A 20,248-nucleotide genomic window follows, 5' to 3' on the forward strand; every position below is an offset into this window, starting at 1 on the left:
TAATTCTTTATAAAAACTTAGTACTTCTTATTTGAATATAAACACCCCAAGAAAGCACATACAGTTGAATCAGAGACTTTGTTAGAAGATTTAGGTATGCAGTTGACCCTTGAACAATGCAGCAGTTAGGAGCTCTGACACCACCACCCCAAACTCCAAAAGTCCATGTATAACTTTAAAAAAATTACACTTTATTTATTTAGTTATTTATATTTATTTTTAAATCCTCACCCAAGGCTATTTTTCCATTGATCTCTTAGAGAGAGTGGAAAAGAGAGGGAAAGACAAAGAGAAACATTGATGTGAGAGAAAAATATCAATTGGTTGCCTCCTGTGTGAGCCCCGACCAGGAACCCGCAACCAAGGCACACGCCCTTCACCAGAACGGAACGTGGGATCCTTCGGTCCACAAGCCAGTGCTGTGTCCACTGAGCCAAACTGGCTGGAGCTGTGACTTCTTTTTTTTAAAGGTCCAATGAGTTCTCATTCCAAAGGTTTTTTTTGTTTTATTTTTATTTTAGAGAGAGGAAAGGAGAGGGATAGAGAGAAACGTCATTGAGAAAGAAACATCGATTGGTTGCCTCATAGTGGGGATCAAGCCTGCAACCTGAGCATGTTCCCTGACGGAATCGAACCATGCGTGACCTCTTGGTTCATGGGCTGATGCTCAACCACTGAGTAGCACCAGCTGGGCTCTCGTATTACTTTTGACTCCCCAAAAACTTAACTACTAGCAGTACTGTTGATCAGAAGCCTTACAGGTAACATAAACAGTCGACATATTATTTTGTATGATATATGTATTACATATTGTGTTCTTACAATAAAGTAAGCTAGAGAAAATAAAATGTTAAGGAAATCATAAGGAAAATTCATTTACTGTATCTATTTAAAAAAAATCTACATGTAAGTGACATGCGTAGTTCAAACCTATGCTATGTTTTTAACAGTAGAACTTTTCCTTAATGGAAATCATCTTCAAAGTTAAATTCTAGCTCTTATTATACTCAGGAAAAAACAAATGGTTACTAAAATCACCCATTATAAATTCTTTAAAAAAAAAAAAATCTTTATTGTTCATATTATTATAAAAGTTCCTCATTTTTTTCCCCTCCCCAGGTTCCCACTCCACCCTCTGCCCTTTCCCCAACCCCCATTGTCCTCATCCATAGGTGCACAGTTCATGTTCAGTCTCTTCCCGCACCCCCCTCTCTTTTCCCCGAGAATTGTCAGTCCACTCCCTTTCGTACCTCTGATTCTATTATATTCAACAGTTAATATTGTTCATCAGGTTTTTTAATTCCCTTGGTTTTTAGATTCACTTGTTGATAGTTACATATTTGTTGTTCATAATTTTTATCTTTATTTTCTTCTTCTTCCTAAAGAACCCCCTTCAGCAATTCATATAATTCTGGTTTGGCGGTGATAAACTCCTTTAACTTTTTTTTATTTGTGAAGCTCTTTTTCTGGCCTTGGATTCTGAGTGATAGCTTTGCTGGGTAGATTATTTTTGGCTGTAGGTTCTTGTTATTCATCACATTGAATATTACTTGCCATTCCTGTCTGGCCTGCATGGTTTCTGTTGAGAAATCGGCTGACAATCGTATAGGTGCTCCTTTATAGGTAACTACCTGCTTTTCTCTTGCTGCTTGTAAGATTCTCTCTTTGTCTTTTGCTCTTGGAATTTTAATTATGATGTGTCTTGGTGTGGTCCTCTTTGGATTCCTTTTGTTTGGGGTTCTGCGGGCTTCCTGGACTTGTAAGTCTATTTCTTTCACCAGGTGGGGGAAGTTTTCTGTCACTATTTCTTTTAATATGTTTTCGGTATCTTGCTCTCTGTCATCTTCTGGGATGCCCATAATTCTGATGTTCGTTCGCTTGAAGTTGTCCCAGAGGTTTCTTACACTATCTTCAACTTTCTGGATTCTCTTGTCTTCTTGCTTCTGCAGAGGAGTGTCCTCTGGCTCTTTGTGTTCCAAGTCTTTGACTTGATTCTTGCAATCTTCCATTCTGTTTATAGGACTCTGTATAATATTTTTTATTTCAGACAATGTATTCTTTATTTCTTGTTGATCCCTTATTATTCCTTGTTGATCCCTTATTATTTCTGGTTGATCATTTATTATTTCTAGTTGATCCCTTTTCATATCTTCATAGGTCTTGTTTATTTTATCGGCCTTTTCTAGGAGATTCTTGAAAAATCTTATAAGCATGGTTTTGAAGTCTATATCCAGTCGCTTTTTGTCCTCCATTTCTTTCATTTGTGATCTGTTTCCTTGTCTTGGCATTTTCGCTGCTTCCCTGAGTTGGTAGGGTGGGAGGATCAGCTGTATCTATGCCAGGAGACAGCCTTATTCAACTAGACTTGGAAAACTGCAAGAGCCTCTGTGCTCAGGTTGGATGGGGCGGAGTTTCAGGGTGGAGCCTCAGCCTTGGCTTCCGGTTAGCCCCACCCTATGAGGTTCCTGAGTCTCAGTGTTCCTCAGTATCCTTTGGTACTTGCTGCAAGCACCTCTGAGAGAAAGGTGCCCTAGAGTTTCGCCTGCTACCAGACAGTCTAGTCTCTCCCCCAACAAGCCTGCAACTGGGGTTCAGTGCAGTTGGAAGTGGGGTTAAGAGCAGTCCAGAGCTTATGTCTCCTTCCCGCTAGGGCAATCCAGAAGCTCAATCAACAGTCTGTCCTCTGGGCGAAATGTGCACGAATTGGAGGCTCTGCCTCTCGCCGCTCCCCTGAGCTTCTGCCTTACAGCCCAGATTCCCTCTCTATGAGCCTGGGGCCCGAGGGTCTCGCCCAGAACTGGGGTTCAGTGCTGTCAGAACTGGGGCTCAGCACAGTTCGGAGCTTTTGTCTCCTTCCACCTAGGGCAATCTAGCAGCACAGTCAACAATCAGTCCTCTGCACACAATGTGTGCGACTCCGGGGCTCTGCCTTTTGCCACTCCCCTGGACTTCTACCTTACAGCCCAGATTCCCTCTGTATGAGCCTGGGTCCCCAGGGTCTGGCCTAGAACTGGGGTTCAGTGCTGTCGGATCTGGGGTTCAGCACAGTCCGGAGCTTTTATCTCCTTCCCACTAGGGAACGCCAGCCAGGCACTCAGCCGCCCCTCCTCTCCAGCTCCGTCCTCTCAGCGCACGCAACGTGTCTCCGTACCTTAGGCTTTTACAGCTCCTCTGATTTTCCTTATGGTTTTCTCTTTCCTTCTCGTTGTAGAATTTCCAGTCAGTCAACTTTCCTATAGTTCTGGATAATGTCCACTTTATATTTTAGTTGTATTTTTTGAAATTGTTGTGTGAGGCTGCAGTTAGGTGGTTACCTATGCCGCCATCTTCGTTTCTCTTCCCATTATAAATTCTTAAGTTGCTTTGACAAGTGAAAACATCTTAGGGGACCTTTATAGTCAAGTAGGAGAGCTACAGGTGAAATACATGAGATGATAAGCTTTATAGGAATTAGATTTTTTTTCTCACAGTTGTTATTAAAATTAAATTCATATTTTATTTTTTCTTTTCAACCCCCAGCTCAACTTTAGTTGGCTTACCAAGAGTGAAACGTGACAAATACTCAGTCTTCAACTTTCTGACACTCCCAGAGACAGCTTCCTTGCCTACAACTCAAGTCTCAAGTGAAAAAGTACCACAGCACCGAGGACCCGACAGTGAGTAGGGCTTCCTCAGGTCCCTGTGCTGACCATGGTCTGTTGGGAAGACAGAAATAAAGGGTCATCTAATCCTAAGGATACACATAGTGCAAACTCGCCTCCCATAAACATAATTGCTCATATGGATACCTTAGCTCATGTTGTAATGGTCCAGATGTGTCCTGTTGGGGTTGGTTCTCTGCCTCAGCATCTGCCACATGCCCAACACTTTGCACAGTGCCCGGCCTGTAGTAGGGTCACTGATGTTCTTGAATGAGATGTAATGAAAAACTCATTTTTTGCTTGCTAATTCTGATGTTATGTCTATGTCCTACTTTTCAGAATCAAGAAAATCCAGATGGGATACATCTAAACAAGAAAAGAAAGAAGATTCCATTAGTGAATACCTAAGTTTGGCTAGATCGAAAGTTGGTCCACTTGAGCAAGAGTCCAGTCCGTTAGAAAACAAAGAGGAAGTGCATATGAAGGAATCACTCTCAGATAAGGTATTTGGGTTTCTGGTTCTCTTTGCCAGGCTAGCTGTGGCCTTCACCTTTCTCTGTAGTGAGCAGGGCTCAGCACACTCTATGAAGGGCTAGATATTAAATATTGAAAGCTTTGTGGACCATAGTCTCTATTGCAACTATCCAACCCTGCTGTTGAAAGGAACCACGGGCAATGTGAAAACAATAGGGTACTTGTATTTTCTATAATAATAAAAGCGTAATATGCAAATCGGACAAACGATCAAGCAGCAGAACGACTGTCCAGATGACCTTCTGGACGAGCACGCTATGACATGCACTGGTACCAAGCTAGCCAAGGTGGGCGCGATGTGATTTGTTGAGGGGCCCCACCATCGCTCCATAATTGCCCTGCAGAGGGAGGCCCAGGCCACCCTCTGTGGGGCGATTGAGGGGGCTCCGTAATCGATCACTCCAAAGAAGGAGGCCCAGGCCCCCAACTGACTGGGCGATAGATTAGGGGAGCAGGGGGTACCGTGATTGCCCCAAAGAGGAAGGCCCAGGCCACTTTCTGTGCAGCGATTGATCACAGAGCCCTGGCAGGGTAGGCGAGGCCTCCCTCTGCATGGCGAACAATCTGGAGGCCCTGCGATCCATCACACCCCACACCTGTCACCTGCAGAGGGAGGCGACCAGTGGTGGGGGAGAAGGGTAGCAGCACTGGACAGATGGCAAGCAGTGGCAGTGGTGGGGGCAGGGCCAGCTGCTGGCAGCTGGGGGAAGGAAAGCACCAATAGGCCCTGATCGCTGGACAGGCCTAGACGCCCTACCCAAGGGGTCCCAGATTGTGAGAGGGCACAGGCTGGGCTGAGGGACAACCGCCAACCCCATGCACAAATTTTGTGCACTGGGCTTCTAGTGTTCCAAAAAAACTTATTTACAAAAACACACAGTAGGTTGGATTTGGCCAATGGGCTGTAGTTTGCCAACACCTGCTCTACTGTCCAACAATTTGAGTCACAGCTTAAATCATCTGAGAAGAGGTTATAAATTCTGCCTAGAATGGTTTTTACTTAGCAATAACCATTTAAACAAAATTCAATGTATTTGTATTAGAAAATATAATTTTCCAAGTAACAAGTATTATTCTCTTTTGTGGAGAATTTAGAGAGAATATCTATTTAAAAAAAATTACTGTTTTTAATAGTTAACAGTTGTACTTAATAAAAAATTGCTTTTATTACCCCTGGCAATGGCCAAGGAGACACCTGATTGGTGGTTTTGCTCTTATATCAATCAAGGGCAAAGCAGTTGTTCATCCTAGCTTTTATTTCTCACCTAGTAGTGGAGTGCTGGGTAATAATATACTCACAGATTTAAGAAACTGCCAGGCTGTATTCCAAAGTGGTTTTTGCTTCAGGTATTTTGAAACTCTCGTTATTTATATACTCATTTCAGATTATTATATCTTTTTTGTAAATTGACTCTTTTATCATTATGTAATATATCTTTTGTATAGTATGTATTTTTTTTTATCATTTTAACTTATCTAATTCATTATCTTTAAAGTGGGTTTTTTATAAAAAGCAGGTAATTTTCATTGAGTTTTTTTTTAATGCATTTGGTAATATACATGGTTTAATTTGTGTTTTGATCATCTGCATATAATTTGTTGATACATTTAGATTTAGATTTACAATTCTATTATTTGCTTTCTGTCTGTTTTTATTCTTTTTCCCCCCTCTCTTTTCTCTTTTCTGCCTTCTTTTGTATTAAATAATGATTATTCCATTTTAATTAATTATTATTGTATTTTAAAATATATTTTTATTTCAGAGAGGAAGGGAGAGGGAGAGATAGAAACATCAATGATAAGAGAAAATCATTAATTGGTTGCCTTCTTCACGGCCCCTATTGGGTGGGGATTGAGCCCGCAACCTGGGACTTCTTAGTCCATGGGACAATGCCCAGTTTATTGAGCTACACTGGCTAGGCAATTTATCTATTAATTATTTTTTACTCTCTTTATTTTTTAGTGATTATTTTAGGGATTACAATATACATATTTACCTCTTCACAGTCTACTTAGAATTGATACTTTACCCCTTCAAGTGTAATGTAGAAATCTTACCACGTATAGGTCTCTTTTCTCTCCATTTTATATTGTCTTATACACTGAAAACTTGATCAGACAATGTTTGGATTTTTACTTTCAATGTTATATATATATATATATATATATATATATATATATATATATATATATATAATTTTTTAAAAATATATATTTTATTGATTTTTTACAGAGAGGAAGGGAGAGAGAGAGAGAGCTAGAAACATCGATGAGAGAGAAACATCGACCAGCTGCCTCTTGCACACCCCCTACCGGGGATGTGCCCACAACCAATGTACATGCCCCTGACCGGAATCGAATCTGGGACCTTTCAGTCCGCAGACCGACGCTCTACCACTGAGCCAAACCGGTTTCGGCATCAATGTTATATATATTTTAAAGAACTGATGAAAAGAGAATAGTCTATTGTATTTTCTGAGGTATTTATCATTTCTGTTGTTCTGTCTTCATTCCTGAAGTTCCAGGTTCCCTCTTCTATCACTGTCTTCTGTCTGTGGAACTTTCCGTAGCATTTCTTTTCAGCACTTCCAGCAACTAATTCTCTTAATTTTCCTTAATCAGAGAATGTCCTGTATTTTATCTTCATTTCTAAAGGATGCTTATGCTAGAAACAGAATTCTGGGTCAACAATTCTTTTCTTTTAGTCCTTAAAAATGTTATACCATTTCCTTTTGGCTTTCCTGATTTCTGACGAGAAATCAATAGTCATTCATATAATTATTTATCTCTTTATATGATGTGTTATTTTCCTCCTTTTTTTATTTTATTGATTTTTTGCAGAGAGGAAGAGAGAGGGACAGAGTCAGAAACATTGATGAAAGAGAAACATCAATCAGCTGCCTCCTGCACACCCCCACCGGAGATGTGCCCACAACCAAGTTATATGCTCTTGCCTGGAATTGAACCTGGGACCTTCCAGTCCGCAGGCCGACACTCTATCCACTGAGTCAAGCCGGTTTTGGCTCCTCTTGTTTTTTTATTGTGATGTGTCTGGGCATGATTTCTTTGAGATTATCGTGTTTGGGGTTTGCTGAGCTGCTTGAATCTTTAATTTTGTCTTTCCCTGGGTTTGGACATTTCCAGCTATTACTTTTTTCAGATATTCCTCCTGTACCACACTCTCACTCCTCTCTGTTCCTTTCCCCCTCTCTCTGTTGTTCAAAATAGATAATTTCTATTGATCTGTCTTCAAGTTTACTGACTTTCTTCTATCTGCATTCTGCTAATGAGCTCATCTAGTGAATTTTTAATTTTGATTATTGTATTTTTCATTTCTAAAATTTCCATTTAGTTCTTCATATCTTTTATTTCTTTGCTGAGACTGTTTTATCTTTCCAGTTGTTTGCTCTTACTCTTAGAGCACAATTGTAAACGCTGCTTTAAAGTCTGTCTGATAATTCCAACATTTTGTCAATTTGGGTTTGTATCTGTTGATTGTGTTCAGAGCCTTTCTATTCAGATCTTTTCTGCATGTGCACTTCCCAGTGGTCTGGGACCTGTCTGGTAGTTAATCCCATAGTTCTGTTATCAAAGCCTGTGGTTTGCTGTTTAGAATCAGATTCACACATTCATAGCTTGGAAGCGAGCCAGAAGCTCATCAACCACGTTATAGGAGCTCCTTCTCTTCATGATCTTTCTGACACTTTCTGACTCGCTGGGCTCCTCCTTCCATCCTCCAGTCAGAAAGCTAGGATGGATATATATATATATATATATATATATATATATATATGTATATATATATATAATTTTTTATTTTATTTTATTATTTTTTTTTCATTGATTTCAGAGAGGAAGGGAAAGGGAAAGAGAGAGAGAGAAACATCAATGATGAGAGAGAATCATCGATCAGCTGCCTCCTGCACGGCCCACACGGGGAATTGAGCCCACAACCTGGGCATGTGCCCTGACTGGGAATTGAACTGTGACCACCATAGGTTGATGTTCAACCACTGAGCCACACTAGGCAGGCCTTATTTAAAAACTGATTTTTGAGAGAGGGAGAAATGGAGGCTGGGGGAAGGGAGAGAAAGAAAGGGAAAAACATCCATCTGAGAGAGAAACATCAGTCAGTTTTCTCCTATATGTGCTCTTGCCGGGGATTGAGCCCAGAACCCAAGTATGTGCCTTGACCAGGAATCAAACCTGCCACCTTTTCGTGTACATGATGATGCTTTAACCAATCGCCACAGTTTCCAGGGCAGAAAGCCAGGACTTTAGGTTCCCTATTTTGCCTTACACTTCCTGTGACGTTCTTTGTTGTTGGAATCAAGTGGCAGGAAGGGAAAAAAGCAGTGGGATTTGATCCAGACTGTTGGAACCATGGCACCTGTGGTCAGAGAAAAAGGTTCCCCGCCTTCAGAGCCTGGCAGCTGATGCCACCTCCCCTGCTGCCATATGGAGGGTTTGGAACTTCTCCATCTGGCTTTTTAAAAATTATTATTTATTTATTTTCCCTTTTTATTTTATTTATTTAGTTAGTTTTTATTTTATTTATTTATTTTTAAAATATATTTTTATTGATTTTTTTACAGAGAGGAAAGGAGAGAGATAGAGAGCTAGAAACGTCGATGAGAGAGAAACATCAACCAGCTGCCTCTTGCACACCCCCTACTGGGGATGTGCCCGCAACCAAGGTACCTGCCCTTGATCGGAATCAAAACCCCCCTGACCGGAATCGAACCTGGGACTTTTCAGTCCGCAGACCGACGCTCTACCACTGAACCAAACCAGTTTCGGCTATTTTTTTTTTATTTTTTTTATTAAGGTATTACATGTATACATATCTTCCCATTGGCCACCCCCCCCCCCCCTTTTTTTTTTACTCTTACCTTTTTTAATGGCATAAAACCCGACTCAGAGACTCTGGCTCTGTGATTCCGTCATTAGGTTAGAAAGTCTTCTCTGTTTTCTCAAAAAATCATGTTGATACAGTAATTAGATAAGTTTTTCTGGAGAGGTTTTTTTTTTTCTTTTTCACTTGTTAGCCATGAGGCCTTAAGGGGCTCTTTCCTGACCCGGGTTATTTAATATGTGTTTTTTCTGCTTCTAAGTTTTTATTAACGTGACTTTTTAAAAATAAGCATGTCCATACCAAGTGTGGAGGGTAAGAGAGGGAGAAGAGGGGAGAGAGGGCAGGGTAAGGGATTCTGCTCTGTTGGTAACAGAGCTCCCGGTTCATCCCGTCGTCGTGGATTCTACCTGCAGTGAAGGTGCTGAGAATCCTTCCTGGGGCTCCATCCCCAGACCTCTCCTCTCTCGCGCTGGGTCGCCGGGGCCTGAGCCGTTTTGGACTGGTCACTGGTAATATTTTTTCTTTGAAGTCAGCACAGATGGTGAAGGGTGGTGAGGAAGCTTTATAAACATAGATGCTATGTATTTGGTGGGTATTATGGTTGTCATTTGATTCTATTACAGCTCCTGTTACATTTCAGAAAAAATATAAACAAAAAAGATCAGCTTGTATAGTTACCTAAGAGTAGAATATCTCATCTATTTATGACAGTCCTGCCTGTACATTTAATAATATTGATACCATTAAGGGCCACAAATGTCTATGGACACAGATGTCAGCCAGCTGTCATTCAGTTTGTGGTCCATGCATGTGACATTGGTATTTATGGTTTGACCTAAATATACCAGACACATGATTTTTCTAGGGCATCACTACCTTGATTTCCTGTGCTTCACTATTAGGCTCTCTCTCCTGACTTTTTATATGATTAAAAAAATATATATATTTTTTGAAAAAATCTCAGAAGCTTAAATACAGTACAGGTAAATCTTTCTTGAACTGCTTGAGCATACGATGCCACAACACTCCTGTGTGTCCTTCAAAGAAGCACTTTCTCCTATGTAATCAGAGTACGTCCATCAAAATCAGGAAATTAATATTCATATGTAACTATTCTCTAATTCTCAGGCTCACTCAAAGTCTACCATTTGTCCCAATAACGTCCTTTATTATAGTGAAAAGGGTTCATTCAGCATCACTTAGTCATGTCTCCTTAATCTCCTTCAATCTGCAGCAGTTCATCAATTTATCCTTGAGTTTTATGATCTTGCTACTTTTGAAGATTACAGGCAATATTTTTTAAAAATATTTTTTATTGATTTTTTACAGAGAGGAAGGGAGAGAGATAGAGAGCCAGAAACATCGATGAGAGAGAAACATCGATCAGCTGCCTTCACAACCCCTACTGGGGATGTGCCCGCAACCAGGGTACATGCCATTGACCTGAATTGAACCTGGGACTCTTTAGTCCACAGGCTGACGCTCTACCACTGAGCCAAACCAGCTAGGGCATACAGGCAGTATTTTGAAGAATGTTCCTCTCTTTGGGCTTGTCTGATGCTCCCTCGGAACTACATTCAGGTTCTGCATCTTTGGCAGGAATTCCTCAGCAGGGTCGGACGCTGGCGTGCTCTCATTGATCCTGTCATGTGGAGCAGGCAGCGATTTGTCCCATCACTGGTGATGTTCACTTGAGTAATGTGGTGCCTTCCAGGGTTTTTCACTGTAAAGTTCGTCTTTCCCCTTTCTAATTAATACATACCTTTTTCATTTCTTATTAATTTTACTTAATTATTTTAAGTAAGTATTTAGAAATGTTGAAATATACATACACTGTTTCTCATCATCAATCATCAAATTGTCTCCATGAGAATTTTTTTTTTTTCCCATGAGAGTTTTCAGCTGCTTCTACCATTCAGCACATCCTGCAGCTGTTGAGTCAGAAACACCACAAAAATAAATATTGTGGTGATAATTGTTTAGTCCTGCAGAATGTGAGTGTGGAGACCCATGTACACGAACATAAACAATGGTGTGTGTGTTCGTGTGTGTGTGTGTGTGTTCGTGTGTGTGTGTGTGCTTGTGTGTGTGTGTGTGTTCTAGAACATTTGGCTCCTTTCACTCTTCCTTCTTCATTCCTGACTTGTATTTCACTGTTAACACAGCCGGTAAACAAAGATGTGGATTCACAGGCTGAAGGAGGAGATAGCCGCCCATCCATGGACTTATTCAAGGCCATCTTCGCCAGCTCCTCTGAAGAAAAGTCCTCGTCCTCCGAGGAGGAGCAGGGCGACAGCGAGGATGATCAGGAGGGTGCTGGGCAGGCTGACTTCACAAGTCCCCGGGAGGAACTGCCGTCTGTGGCTCACAGTACGTGAGTATTTCAGACTTCGGGATCTAAAGGAGAAAACAGGGATGTCTCTAGAGAAGCTGCTGCTTTGCTTAGTGTGTAATTTTAAACCAGGACCATAGCAATCCATGGTGTTTTAATCTTTTACATTTTTAACTGGAGTAGACCCGTGTTCTGTTTTATTTGTATGGTATGAACCTCTGGTATATTTTTAGGATAGCTGTGTTTGATAATGTTGATTTTTCTACTTATCCTAGTTGAAAAGATTTAAGAATAGTAAATATCTTGTTTAAAATTAGCTGTATGTATATATGTATGTATTTTAGAGAGAAAGGAAGGGGCGGAGAGAGAGAAACATTGATTTATTGTTCCATTTTTATTTTTTTATTTTTTATTATATATATATTTTAAAATATATTTTATTGATTTTTTACAGAGAGGAAGAAAGAGGGACAGAGAGTTAGAAACATCGATGAGAGAGAATCATCGATCAGCTGCCTCCTGCACACCCTCCACTGGGGATGTGCCCGCAACCAAGGTACATGCCCTTGACCGGAATCGAGCCCGGGACCTTTCAGTCTGCAGGCCGATGCTCTATCCACTGAGCCAAACCGGTTTCGGCTATTGTTCCATTTATTAATGCATTCATTGGTTGATTTTTGTATGTGCCCTGCCCTGACCGGGGATTGAACCTGCAATGTTTTGTGTATGGTGATAATGTTCCAACTGAGCTTGTTTTCTGCCCTGATAGTCTGTGGTGGATGTGGGTGTAATTTTTGAGGACCTTTAACCAAAAAATTACATAGCAGTATAAAAAAATTATTCTTAGGTGATTGCAAATGTCACCCTCTATTTTATTTCTATAGAAAAAACTCACGTTTTTATTACAAAGTCATATATATTTGAATTTAAAAGTATAAATATATAGAAAGCTTAAATTCCCAGAGATCACCATCCTGAACACTTTTGATGCTTATGTTTCTAGACTTTTTCTATTCTTATCTCTCCTATTTGAAAACATAGTCATCTGTTTTAAAAAAAATGAGATTATTTATGTGAACATGATAATTTGTTTATATTCAGTTTTTCTCCTCTTTGATAATTCATTTTGAGTGAAATTAAACTTTCTGAGTCGGGTTATAGTCTTATACCCCTGTTTGTAAATTGTATTTTTCTCAGATGTCCCTTCTTCGAGGACACCTTTCAACCCTTCCGTTTGCAGCAGGTGATCAGGATGCCGCGCACACCCTGTGTTACAGACACTGGTGCACTTGGTTGCCTGTGCCCTTGTGTGACTGACTTCCCAGCTCTAGAGCCCATGGGGTGGGAGGTCAGGTCCATGGTTCACCACACCTGTGTCCTCAGCACCTGGTGTGAGCTAGTTAAGCCAAGTGGTGAAGGAAGGCACATGTTATCTGGTGGCAACAGACATTAGTTAAAGACTCATATACATTTGGCAGATATATAAAGTTAATACCTGGTGTTTTTCAGCTAATGAGCCGGCCCCCCAGGATCCCGCACCTTCCTTCGTGATACAGAAGACGCAGATAGACGAAAGAGAAGAGTTCGGCCCTCGGCTGCCTCCTGTCTTCTGCCCCAGTAAGTCCGTGGCTCATCTGTTTGCACTGGCACCGGAGTGTCCCCTGACATGTGACAACTCTAACTGTGTTATATCCACCCAGCAAATCCAGCACGAGGCCAAACAAATATACATGTTTGTGGCTGGTTTATCTGTTCTCAGCCACATTTGAAACCCATTACTCCACCTGGTACCTTAGTGACAGTTGTTGCTTTACTGCCTCAGAGTCCTTTCAGCTTTTCTTTTCTAACTTTCAGATATTTCAAATATTGTCATTTATAGAAATAAAAAAGTAAAAATCTAGGACACAAAGATGAGAAGGAAATTGCAGGAAGTAGGGTATTCTTAGACTTTTTTATACTTTGGCAAATGTAGCAAATAAAGTAAAATTAATTATTTCAGAAGTAAATACAGCCCATCTTCCTCCTCCAGCAGCTGTTAACGCCCTCTGTTCAGGGCCATCGTAAATTGACTCTTGTGTTTAAATGGTTAGACTGGTTTATCATTTCTCTGAAGACTGGGTTAAAAAACCTCTGAAAACGTGCCCCAGGTACATGAATAATAAATGGTTTTTATCTACTCTAGTTTCCTGTAGCGCTCACATATAAATATTGTTTTAGTTAATTAATCCAGCCCTCAAAGAGACAATAAGAAGCAGAGAGAAGTAAAAAGTGAAGTTTTGAAAGTTGCAGTGAATGTATTATTTACATCTTTAGCTTAAAGTGTTAGCTGTTAAAAACTAAGTTATTTATGCCCATTTCTCAGATCATCCTTGATATCCTTAAAATAGTTAATAACTTAATTTGGTCTATGGGTTATTGAGGGAAAATGGTTTTTTAAAAAATAGCATTTAAAAAGAAGGTTATTAAAACCACAGTGAGCTGGACTGGTGTGTCTCAGCGGACTGAGCAGTGGATTGAGCATAGATAGCCCTATGGACCAAGAGGTCCTGGATTCCACTCACGGTCAAGTCACATGCCTGGGTTTCAGGCTTGATCCCCAGTAGGAGGCATGAAGGAGGTAGCCAGTCAGTGTGTGTCTCTCTCATTGATGTTTCTATCTCTTCCTCTCCCTTCCTCTCTGAAATCAATAAAAATATATTTAAGAAAAACAACAACAATGACATATTACCTCACAAACAATAAATGCTGAAATGGATGTAGAGAAAAAGGAACCCTAGTATGCTGCTAGTGAGAATGCAGATGGTGTAGCCACTTGAAAAACAATATGGAGTTTCCTCAAAAAATTAAAAATGGAACTGCCATTTGACCCAGTAATCCCACTTCTGGGAATTTATCCTAAAACCCCTAAACATCAATCAGAAAGGATTTATGCACCCCTGTGTTCATAGCAGCATTATTTACAATAGCTACATTTTGGAAACAGCCCAAATGCCCATCAGTAGATGAAGAATTAAAAAACTGTGGTACATGTGCACATGGAATCTATGCAGCTGTAAAAAAGAAGGATCTCTTATCCTTTGAAATAGCATGTATGAACCTGGAGAGTTTTTTTTTTTTTTTTTTTTTTTTTAATGTTTTTATTGATTTCAGCGAGAGGAAGAGAGAGGGAGAGAGAGATGGCAACATCAATGATGAGAGAGAATCACTGATTGGCTGCCTCATGCACACCCCACCTGGAGACTGAGCCTGCAACCCCGGCATGTGCCCTGACGGGGAATTGAACTGTGACCTCCTGGTTCATGGGTTGGTTCTTAACCACTGAACCATACTGGCTGGGCTGGAGAGTATTATGCTAAGCAAAACAGGCCGGTCAGAGAAAGAAAACTTTACATGATCTCTTAATATGTGAAATCTTATGAATAAAATAAATCGACCAACAAAATAAGTCCCAAGGTGTGGAGGCATGGTGGCCAGGAATGAGAACAGATAAACCAAAGAACTCATGCCCTTATATGCCCATGGACACAGACAATAGAGTGGTAAAGGTCTAGGGAGTGGGGAGGGGCTGAGTGGATGGGGCAAAGGGGGGAAGGGCAGGGGGAGTATCTGTAATGTCAATAAAAATAATTTTTAATTAAAAAAAATAAGGTTGGGGAGGTCAGTTTTTGAAAAATCTGACCAAACTTTAGGAATAGAAAATTGTAGACACCTGTTAACTGGGTTTGGAAAATATCCATATCTGAAACACATGGAACTTTCTTTAGGTGGAAAAAGATGATTTAATCATTTAAACTGCTTCTGCTATTATGGATTTTTGCAGGGTACCAGGAAATTAATGACCTATGAAAACATTTCAATCAGAATTTGGAAGTGGAGAATTTAGGTGCCTGCAACTTGTAATTTTAATGATTACACATTTATTGTGTTGCTCTGATGCTAGTGTTTCAAATGCTTGTTGGATGTGCTTTTGTGAAGGAGGGTGATGTGAGAGGAGCTTATATCCCGGATCCCAGGCTATGGGATTCGTGTTTGAAGTCCCATCTAATCCTCTCTGTGTCCCTAAGGAGATAGGGATTCTTCTTATTCCTGTTTTATGGAAGGGGACACTGAGACTTGGAGAGCTTAAGCAAGATGCTCAAGATCGATCACAGCTGGTGACACAGCTGAGATTCAGACTCTGAGCTTACTCTAGGATTTTAAATTACAAAGGCTTATGGGTATTCTAGTTTGACTTTATCTTCATCTGGCAAGATGCTTATTGGATCACACAGGTCTTATGTTGATGTTTCTGGCAGTTTTTAAATGTAGGGTGAAGATACATCCCCCCAAAATGTATACACACTCTAACAGCTGCTAGCTCAATTTTGAAAATGAAATGTATTTTAATAAATGCTGCCTTTATAATTATTCAAAGTGTGTGTATGCATGTTTTTGGAACTCCCTAAATAGAGCTAACCCGGGATATGCTAATCTGTTTGTATATCAGTGAGGCAGGGCAGGAGTTCTGCTTGAATGTTAGTCATCCCATCTAAGGCATAGTTTTAACTCAAGCTTTATTTCCCCCAGTCCTTCATGTGTTTATTGCATTTGTGTTTCAGATGCTCGCCAGAAACTTGAGGCTCCTCAAAAAGAGAAACATAAAAAGAACAAAGAAAAACACAAGACCAAGAAAGAGCACAGACGGAAGAAAGAGAAGGTGAGTGGCTGCTGGGTGTCCGGGGCTCAGTGTGGGGTTTGTCCCTCCTGCCTCTGCCATTCAGACCAGCCCTCAGGAGGTCCGCTGCAGTGTCTTGTGGCCAAGATGGGGGCACATGGGTTTTTCAACACCTTGACAGAAGTATGGACTAGACATTCTTTGTAAACCTTCAATTTTCAGAAACTTCGTTTTTCTTTCAATAGAATATTTTAATTTGTTCAGTTGTACTTTAAAAAGTTTATATTTGTGATCATTAAAAATTAGGAAAAAGGATGTTTAAGTATCTTAGAGTAATGGTTGAGTATTAAATAACAAAAAATTTATTTGATCATTCATTCAGTATTAAATGAAGGTGTTATTGTGTACATTTCTCATTACATAGAGATGTTGGTCCGTAGTTTAATATTTGAAATAAAGAAAACCTGAATGTTTAATGTATGTGTTCACTGTTGACATCCCTTATCTCATTGTCCATGTCTTTTTTTTAAATATATTTTTATATAAAAAATATTTTTATTGATTTCAGAGAGGAAGGGAGAGAGAGAGAGAGAAAGAGAGAAACATCAATGTGAGAAAGACACATCGGTTGATTGCCTCCCACATGACTGGGTCTGGGGATCAAACCTGCAACCCAGGTATGTGTCCTTGGCCAGGAATTGAGCCTGTGATCCTACTGTGTGCAGGTTGTTGCTCTAACTATTGAGCAAGCAGCCAGGGTGAGATAGGCTTTTAATTCAATTAATATTAGTGTTGGGTCCCCAAAGTGGTCTGGGCAGTAATAGAATTTATTAGAAACATCTCCCTGATTGATTATTAAAAAAAAATGGTTCCTGAGCATAGAAGATGAGGAAAGTTCACTTGTAGCGAAAGGAAAAAGTTGGTGCTAAAAGGTAGGTTCAAAAACCAAAATCAAATTCATTGGTTTCTTACCAGTGGATCTATTGTTCTCTGACTTTCTACCAGTTTCTTCTTTGTGCATTTCCAGTGTTCGCCATCCTGATGTGTAGTTTATCACGCACGCCTAACAAAATGGGCCAGTCAGGTTTATGGATAAGAGGGCGCTAAGTGCCAAGGCAGTATCCTGCCTTCGTCTGCTTGGTTCTGCTGAGCCTATTGCTAGAGGATCGGCTCTGTGAATGTGGCACTGTGGACAGTATGCAGAGCTGTTGTGTTCCTGGCCTGTTTCACACTAGGCTAACGTTCATCCCAAATGAGGTTTTGCTATTTTTTAAAAAATATACATTTTATTTTTAAAATATATTTTATTGATTTTTTTACAGAGAGGAAGGGAGAGGGATAGAGAGTTAGAAACATCAATGAGAGAGAAACATTGATCGCTGCCTCCTGCATACCACCTACTGGACCAAACCAGTTAGGACTTGCTATTGTTTTTGAATGACTCCAGCAATCAATGCCTCATTAGCATGTCATTCTACTGAATTAGGAAGGGAAACACCTGTGTTAGTGTGTGTGCTTGTGTATTCCAGCATCTTTTTTTTTTTTTTTTTTTTTAAGAAAAAGAAACATCGGAAGCACAAACACAAAGGCAAGCAAAAGAACAAAAAGTCAGAGAAAAATAGTAGTTCTGAGAGTGCTGACAGCAGTGACAGCCAGAGTGAAGAGGATACCGCAGACATGTCACCCCAGGAACTGCTAAGACGGTAGGCAACGGAAGACAGTGGTTTTTATGAACCTTTCAAAGGCCCCTTAAAATCTTGGTGTATTTGCTTAGAGGCAAACGTCAGAAATGATAAACTTGCATATTAAATAGGCTTGTTAAAAAGTTAACTTTTAATTACATGTGTAATATGTGAATGTGAAAATTTATACTTTACAAATAAAACTTAAAGTGTCCCTTGACCAACTCCCCAAACTTCTCTTTCCACAGTAACTTTTTCTGTGAGTTTCACTTGTAACTTGTAACTTTTTTGCTTAACTATACACTGGTAATGTGTACATATGCATTTTATTATGTTTTGTTTTTTTTTTAAAAAAAAATATATATTTTTATTGATTTCAGAGAGAAAGGGAGAGGGAGAGAGAGATAGGAACATCAATGATGAAAGAGAATCATTAATAGGTTGCCCCACTGGGGGTCCAGCCAACAACATGGCATGTGCCCTTGACTGAAATCAAACCTGGGACCCTCAGTCCACAGGCTGATGCTCTATCCACTGAGTCAAACCAGCTAGGGCTGCATTTTTTTTTTTTTTTAATATATTTTATTGATTTTGTACAGAGAGGAAGGGAGAAAGATAGAGAGTTAGAAACATCGATGAGAGAGAGTCATCGATCAGCTGCCTCTTGCACACCCCCTACTGGGGATATGCCTGCAACCAAGGTACATGCCCTTGACCAGAATCGAACCCGGGACCCTTCAGTCCCCAAGCCGACGCTCTATCCATTGAGCCAAAGCGGTTTCGGCTAGGGCTGCATTTTTAATATAAATAATATAATTTTATGTAACATGGAGTGTGAACATTTAGAATGAACAAATACTGTCCGATGATTATAAAAGTACCTTGTTATTACATCAAATGTAAATGGTACAGAAATGTTTGCCAGTATGATGAGTAAAGAATGGCATCTCATTTTAATTTTCTTTTCCTGGATTACTAACGAGGTTGACATCCTTTCCTCTGTGTCTCAGCCTTTGCCATGTGCTCTTTTGTGAATAGCTTGCTCATGTACCTGCATAGTGTTCTGTTTCCTGTGAGATTGCTTTACTGGTTTTTAGTAATTAAAAAATAATAATTTTGGATATTAATCCTTTGTGTTTAAGTGTATTACCTGTCATATAATTTTAACTGCCTTTGTTGTACAGAAGCTTTAATTTTTGATGCACTCATTTAACCAATTTTTTTGGTATGTTTTTCATTTTTGTCTTTTAAAGGCCTTCCCTAACTCGATTTTATATATATGTAAACTGTTTTCAGGCTTTTGTAGTTTTCATTTTAAAAAAAATATATATATTTTATTGATTTTTTACAGAGCAGGAGAGAGAGGGATAGAGAGTTAGAAACATCGATGAGAGAGAATCATCTATCAGCTGCCTCTTGCACACCCCCGACTGGGGATGTGCCCGCAACCAAGGTACATGCCCTTGACCGTAATCGAACCCGGGACCTTTCAGTCCGCAGGCCGACACTCTATCCACTGAGCCAAACCGGTCCCAGCTCATTTTTTATTTCATACAGAATAGTGTAACCATCTAACTTTTTCCAAATGTATAGCCAGTATTATTAGTCAGGGTGAGTAAATTAGCAGTGATGAAAAAGAACCCCTGCATCCCAGTGTCATAGCATAGTGAAGCATTAATAAAATTGGTCTTTCAGTTCATATCTAACTTCCTTTCTCTCTTTTACTTCTGTTTCCAGGTTAAAACATCTTCCTTTGCAGAGGCAGTAGCTGAACTCTGCCCTGGCCTGTTCTGAAACTAGATCTCCTCCATGATGGAAGTCCATTGATTGCTCAGTTAATACATTGTACAGATTGTATTTATATGTAAATTCATGCTGTAAAATAATTTTTAAAATCTTGACATTTCAAAGGCTGCCTTGGAAGGTCAGAGAAATTGGTTTATATTTTTAACTTCAGTTAGTATCAGGAAAAAATTCAGATGGTACAGTTTAATTAAAATGGATTTTTCTATTTCCTCCTGGATTTTTTTTTTTACTTCTTGAAACTAAAAAAGAATGAAAAGTAAAGACTGTTCTCTCGTTTTGTTATGAAGAAAGCCAAGTCCAGACTAGGACAGGTGGACTATCGAAGGGCCCGGGGGGAGGGAGGTGGCCGGCCCTTTCCCGTCCTGCAGTGTTTCCCTGTGTCCGGCCTCTCCCCCGGGTGGTCAGTGGCAGCCAGGAACCCAGTGGGAGGAGCAGTGCCAGCTCCTGGCAGCGCCCTCAGCCTCTCAGGGCTGAAGTCCCCAATGTGTCCGAGGCACCAAGACCAAGAGCCAGCGAGCACGCGCCCACCCTCCGGCCCTGCTCTGAGGCGGCCTCCTCTGCACTGAGACCTTTGATAAAAGTGCATTACAGTGTTTCCTAATATTATAAAAATAATACCATAGGAAAACCAGAACCATTTTTAAAGGAAAAAGGAAAGAAAGGCACTTCTACCCACCCAGAGATGACAACTCTGGGTGTTTTGTAATATGCACCCGGCCTTTTTCTAACCGTAGGACTACTGCC

The 20,248-nt window shown here is 40.2% G+C and overlaps 1 protein-coding gene across 1 annotated transcript in view; it reads left to right on the plus strand.

The window, feature by feature from the left end:
- The window catches only part of GPATCH1 (G-patch domain containing 1), a 60,413-nt gene extending 40,700 nt beyond the window's left edge, over nucleotides 1-19,713 (plus strand). Inside the window, exons 14-20 of the mRNA XM_084905702.1 lie at nucleotides 3,520-3,656; nucleotides 3,981-4,144; nucleotides 11,196-11,400; nucleotides 12,872-12,979; nucleotides 15,961-16,058; nucleotides 17,574-17,719; nucleotides 19,436-19,713. Of these exons, the coding sequence (XP_084761828.1) occupies nucleotides 3,520-3,656; nucleotides 3,981-4,144; nucleotides 11,196-11,400; nucleotides 12,872-12,979; nucleotides 15,961-16,058; nucleotides 17,574-17,719; nucleotides 19,436-19,466 (889 nt within the window). The 3' untranslated portion in view covers nucleotides 19,467-19,713. The remainder of the gene's footprint in view (nucleotides 1-3,519; nucleotides 3,657-3,980; nucleotides 4,145-11,195; nucleotides 11,401-12,871; nucleotides 12,980-15,960; nucleotides 16,059-17,573; nucleotides 17,720-19,435) is intronic.
- Nucleotides 19,714-20,248: the final 535 nt, after the last annotated feature.

The sequence above is a fragment of the Pipistrellus hanaki genome, assembly GCF_964339955.1.
Source record: "Pipistrellus hanaki genome assembly, chromosome: 15".
NCBI classification, from domain to species: domain Eukaryota; kingdom Metazoa; phylum Chordata; class Mammalia; order Chiroptera; family Vespertilionidae; genus Pipistrellus; species Pipistrellus hanaki.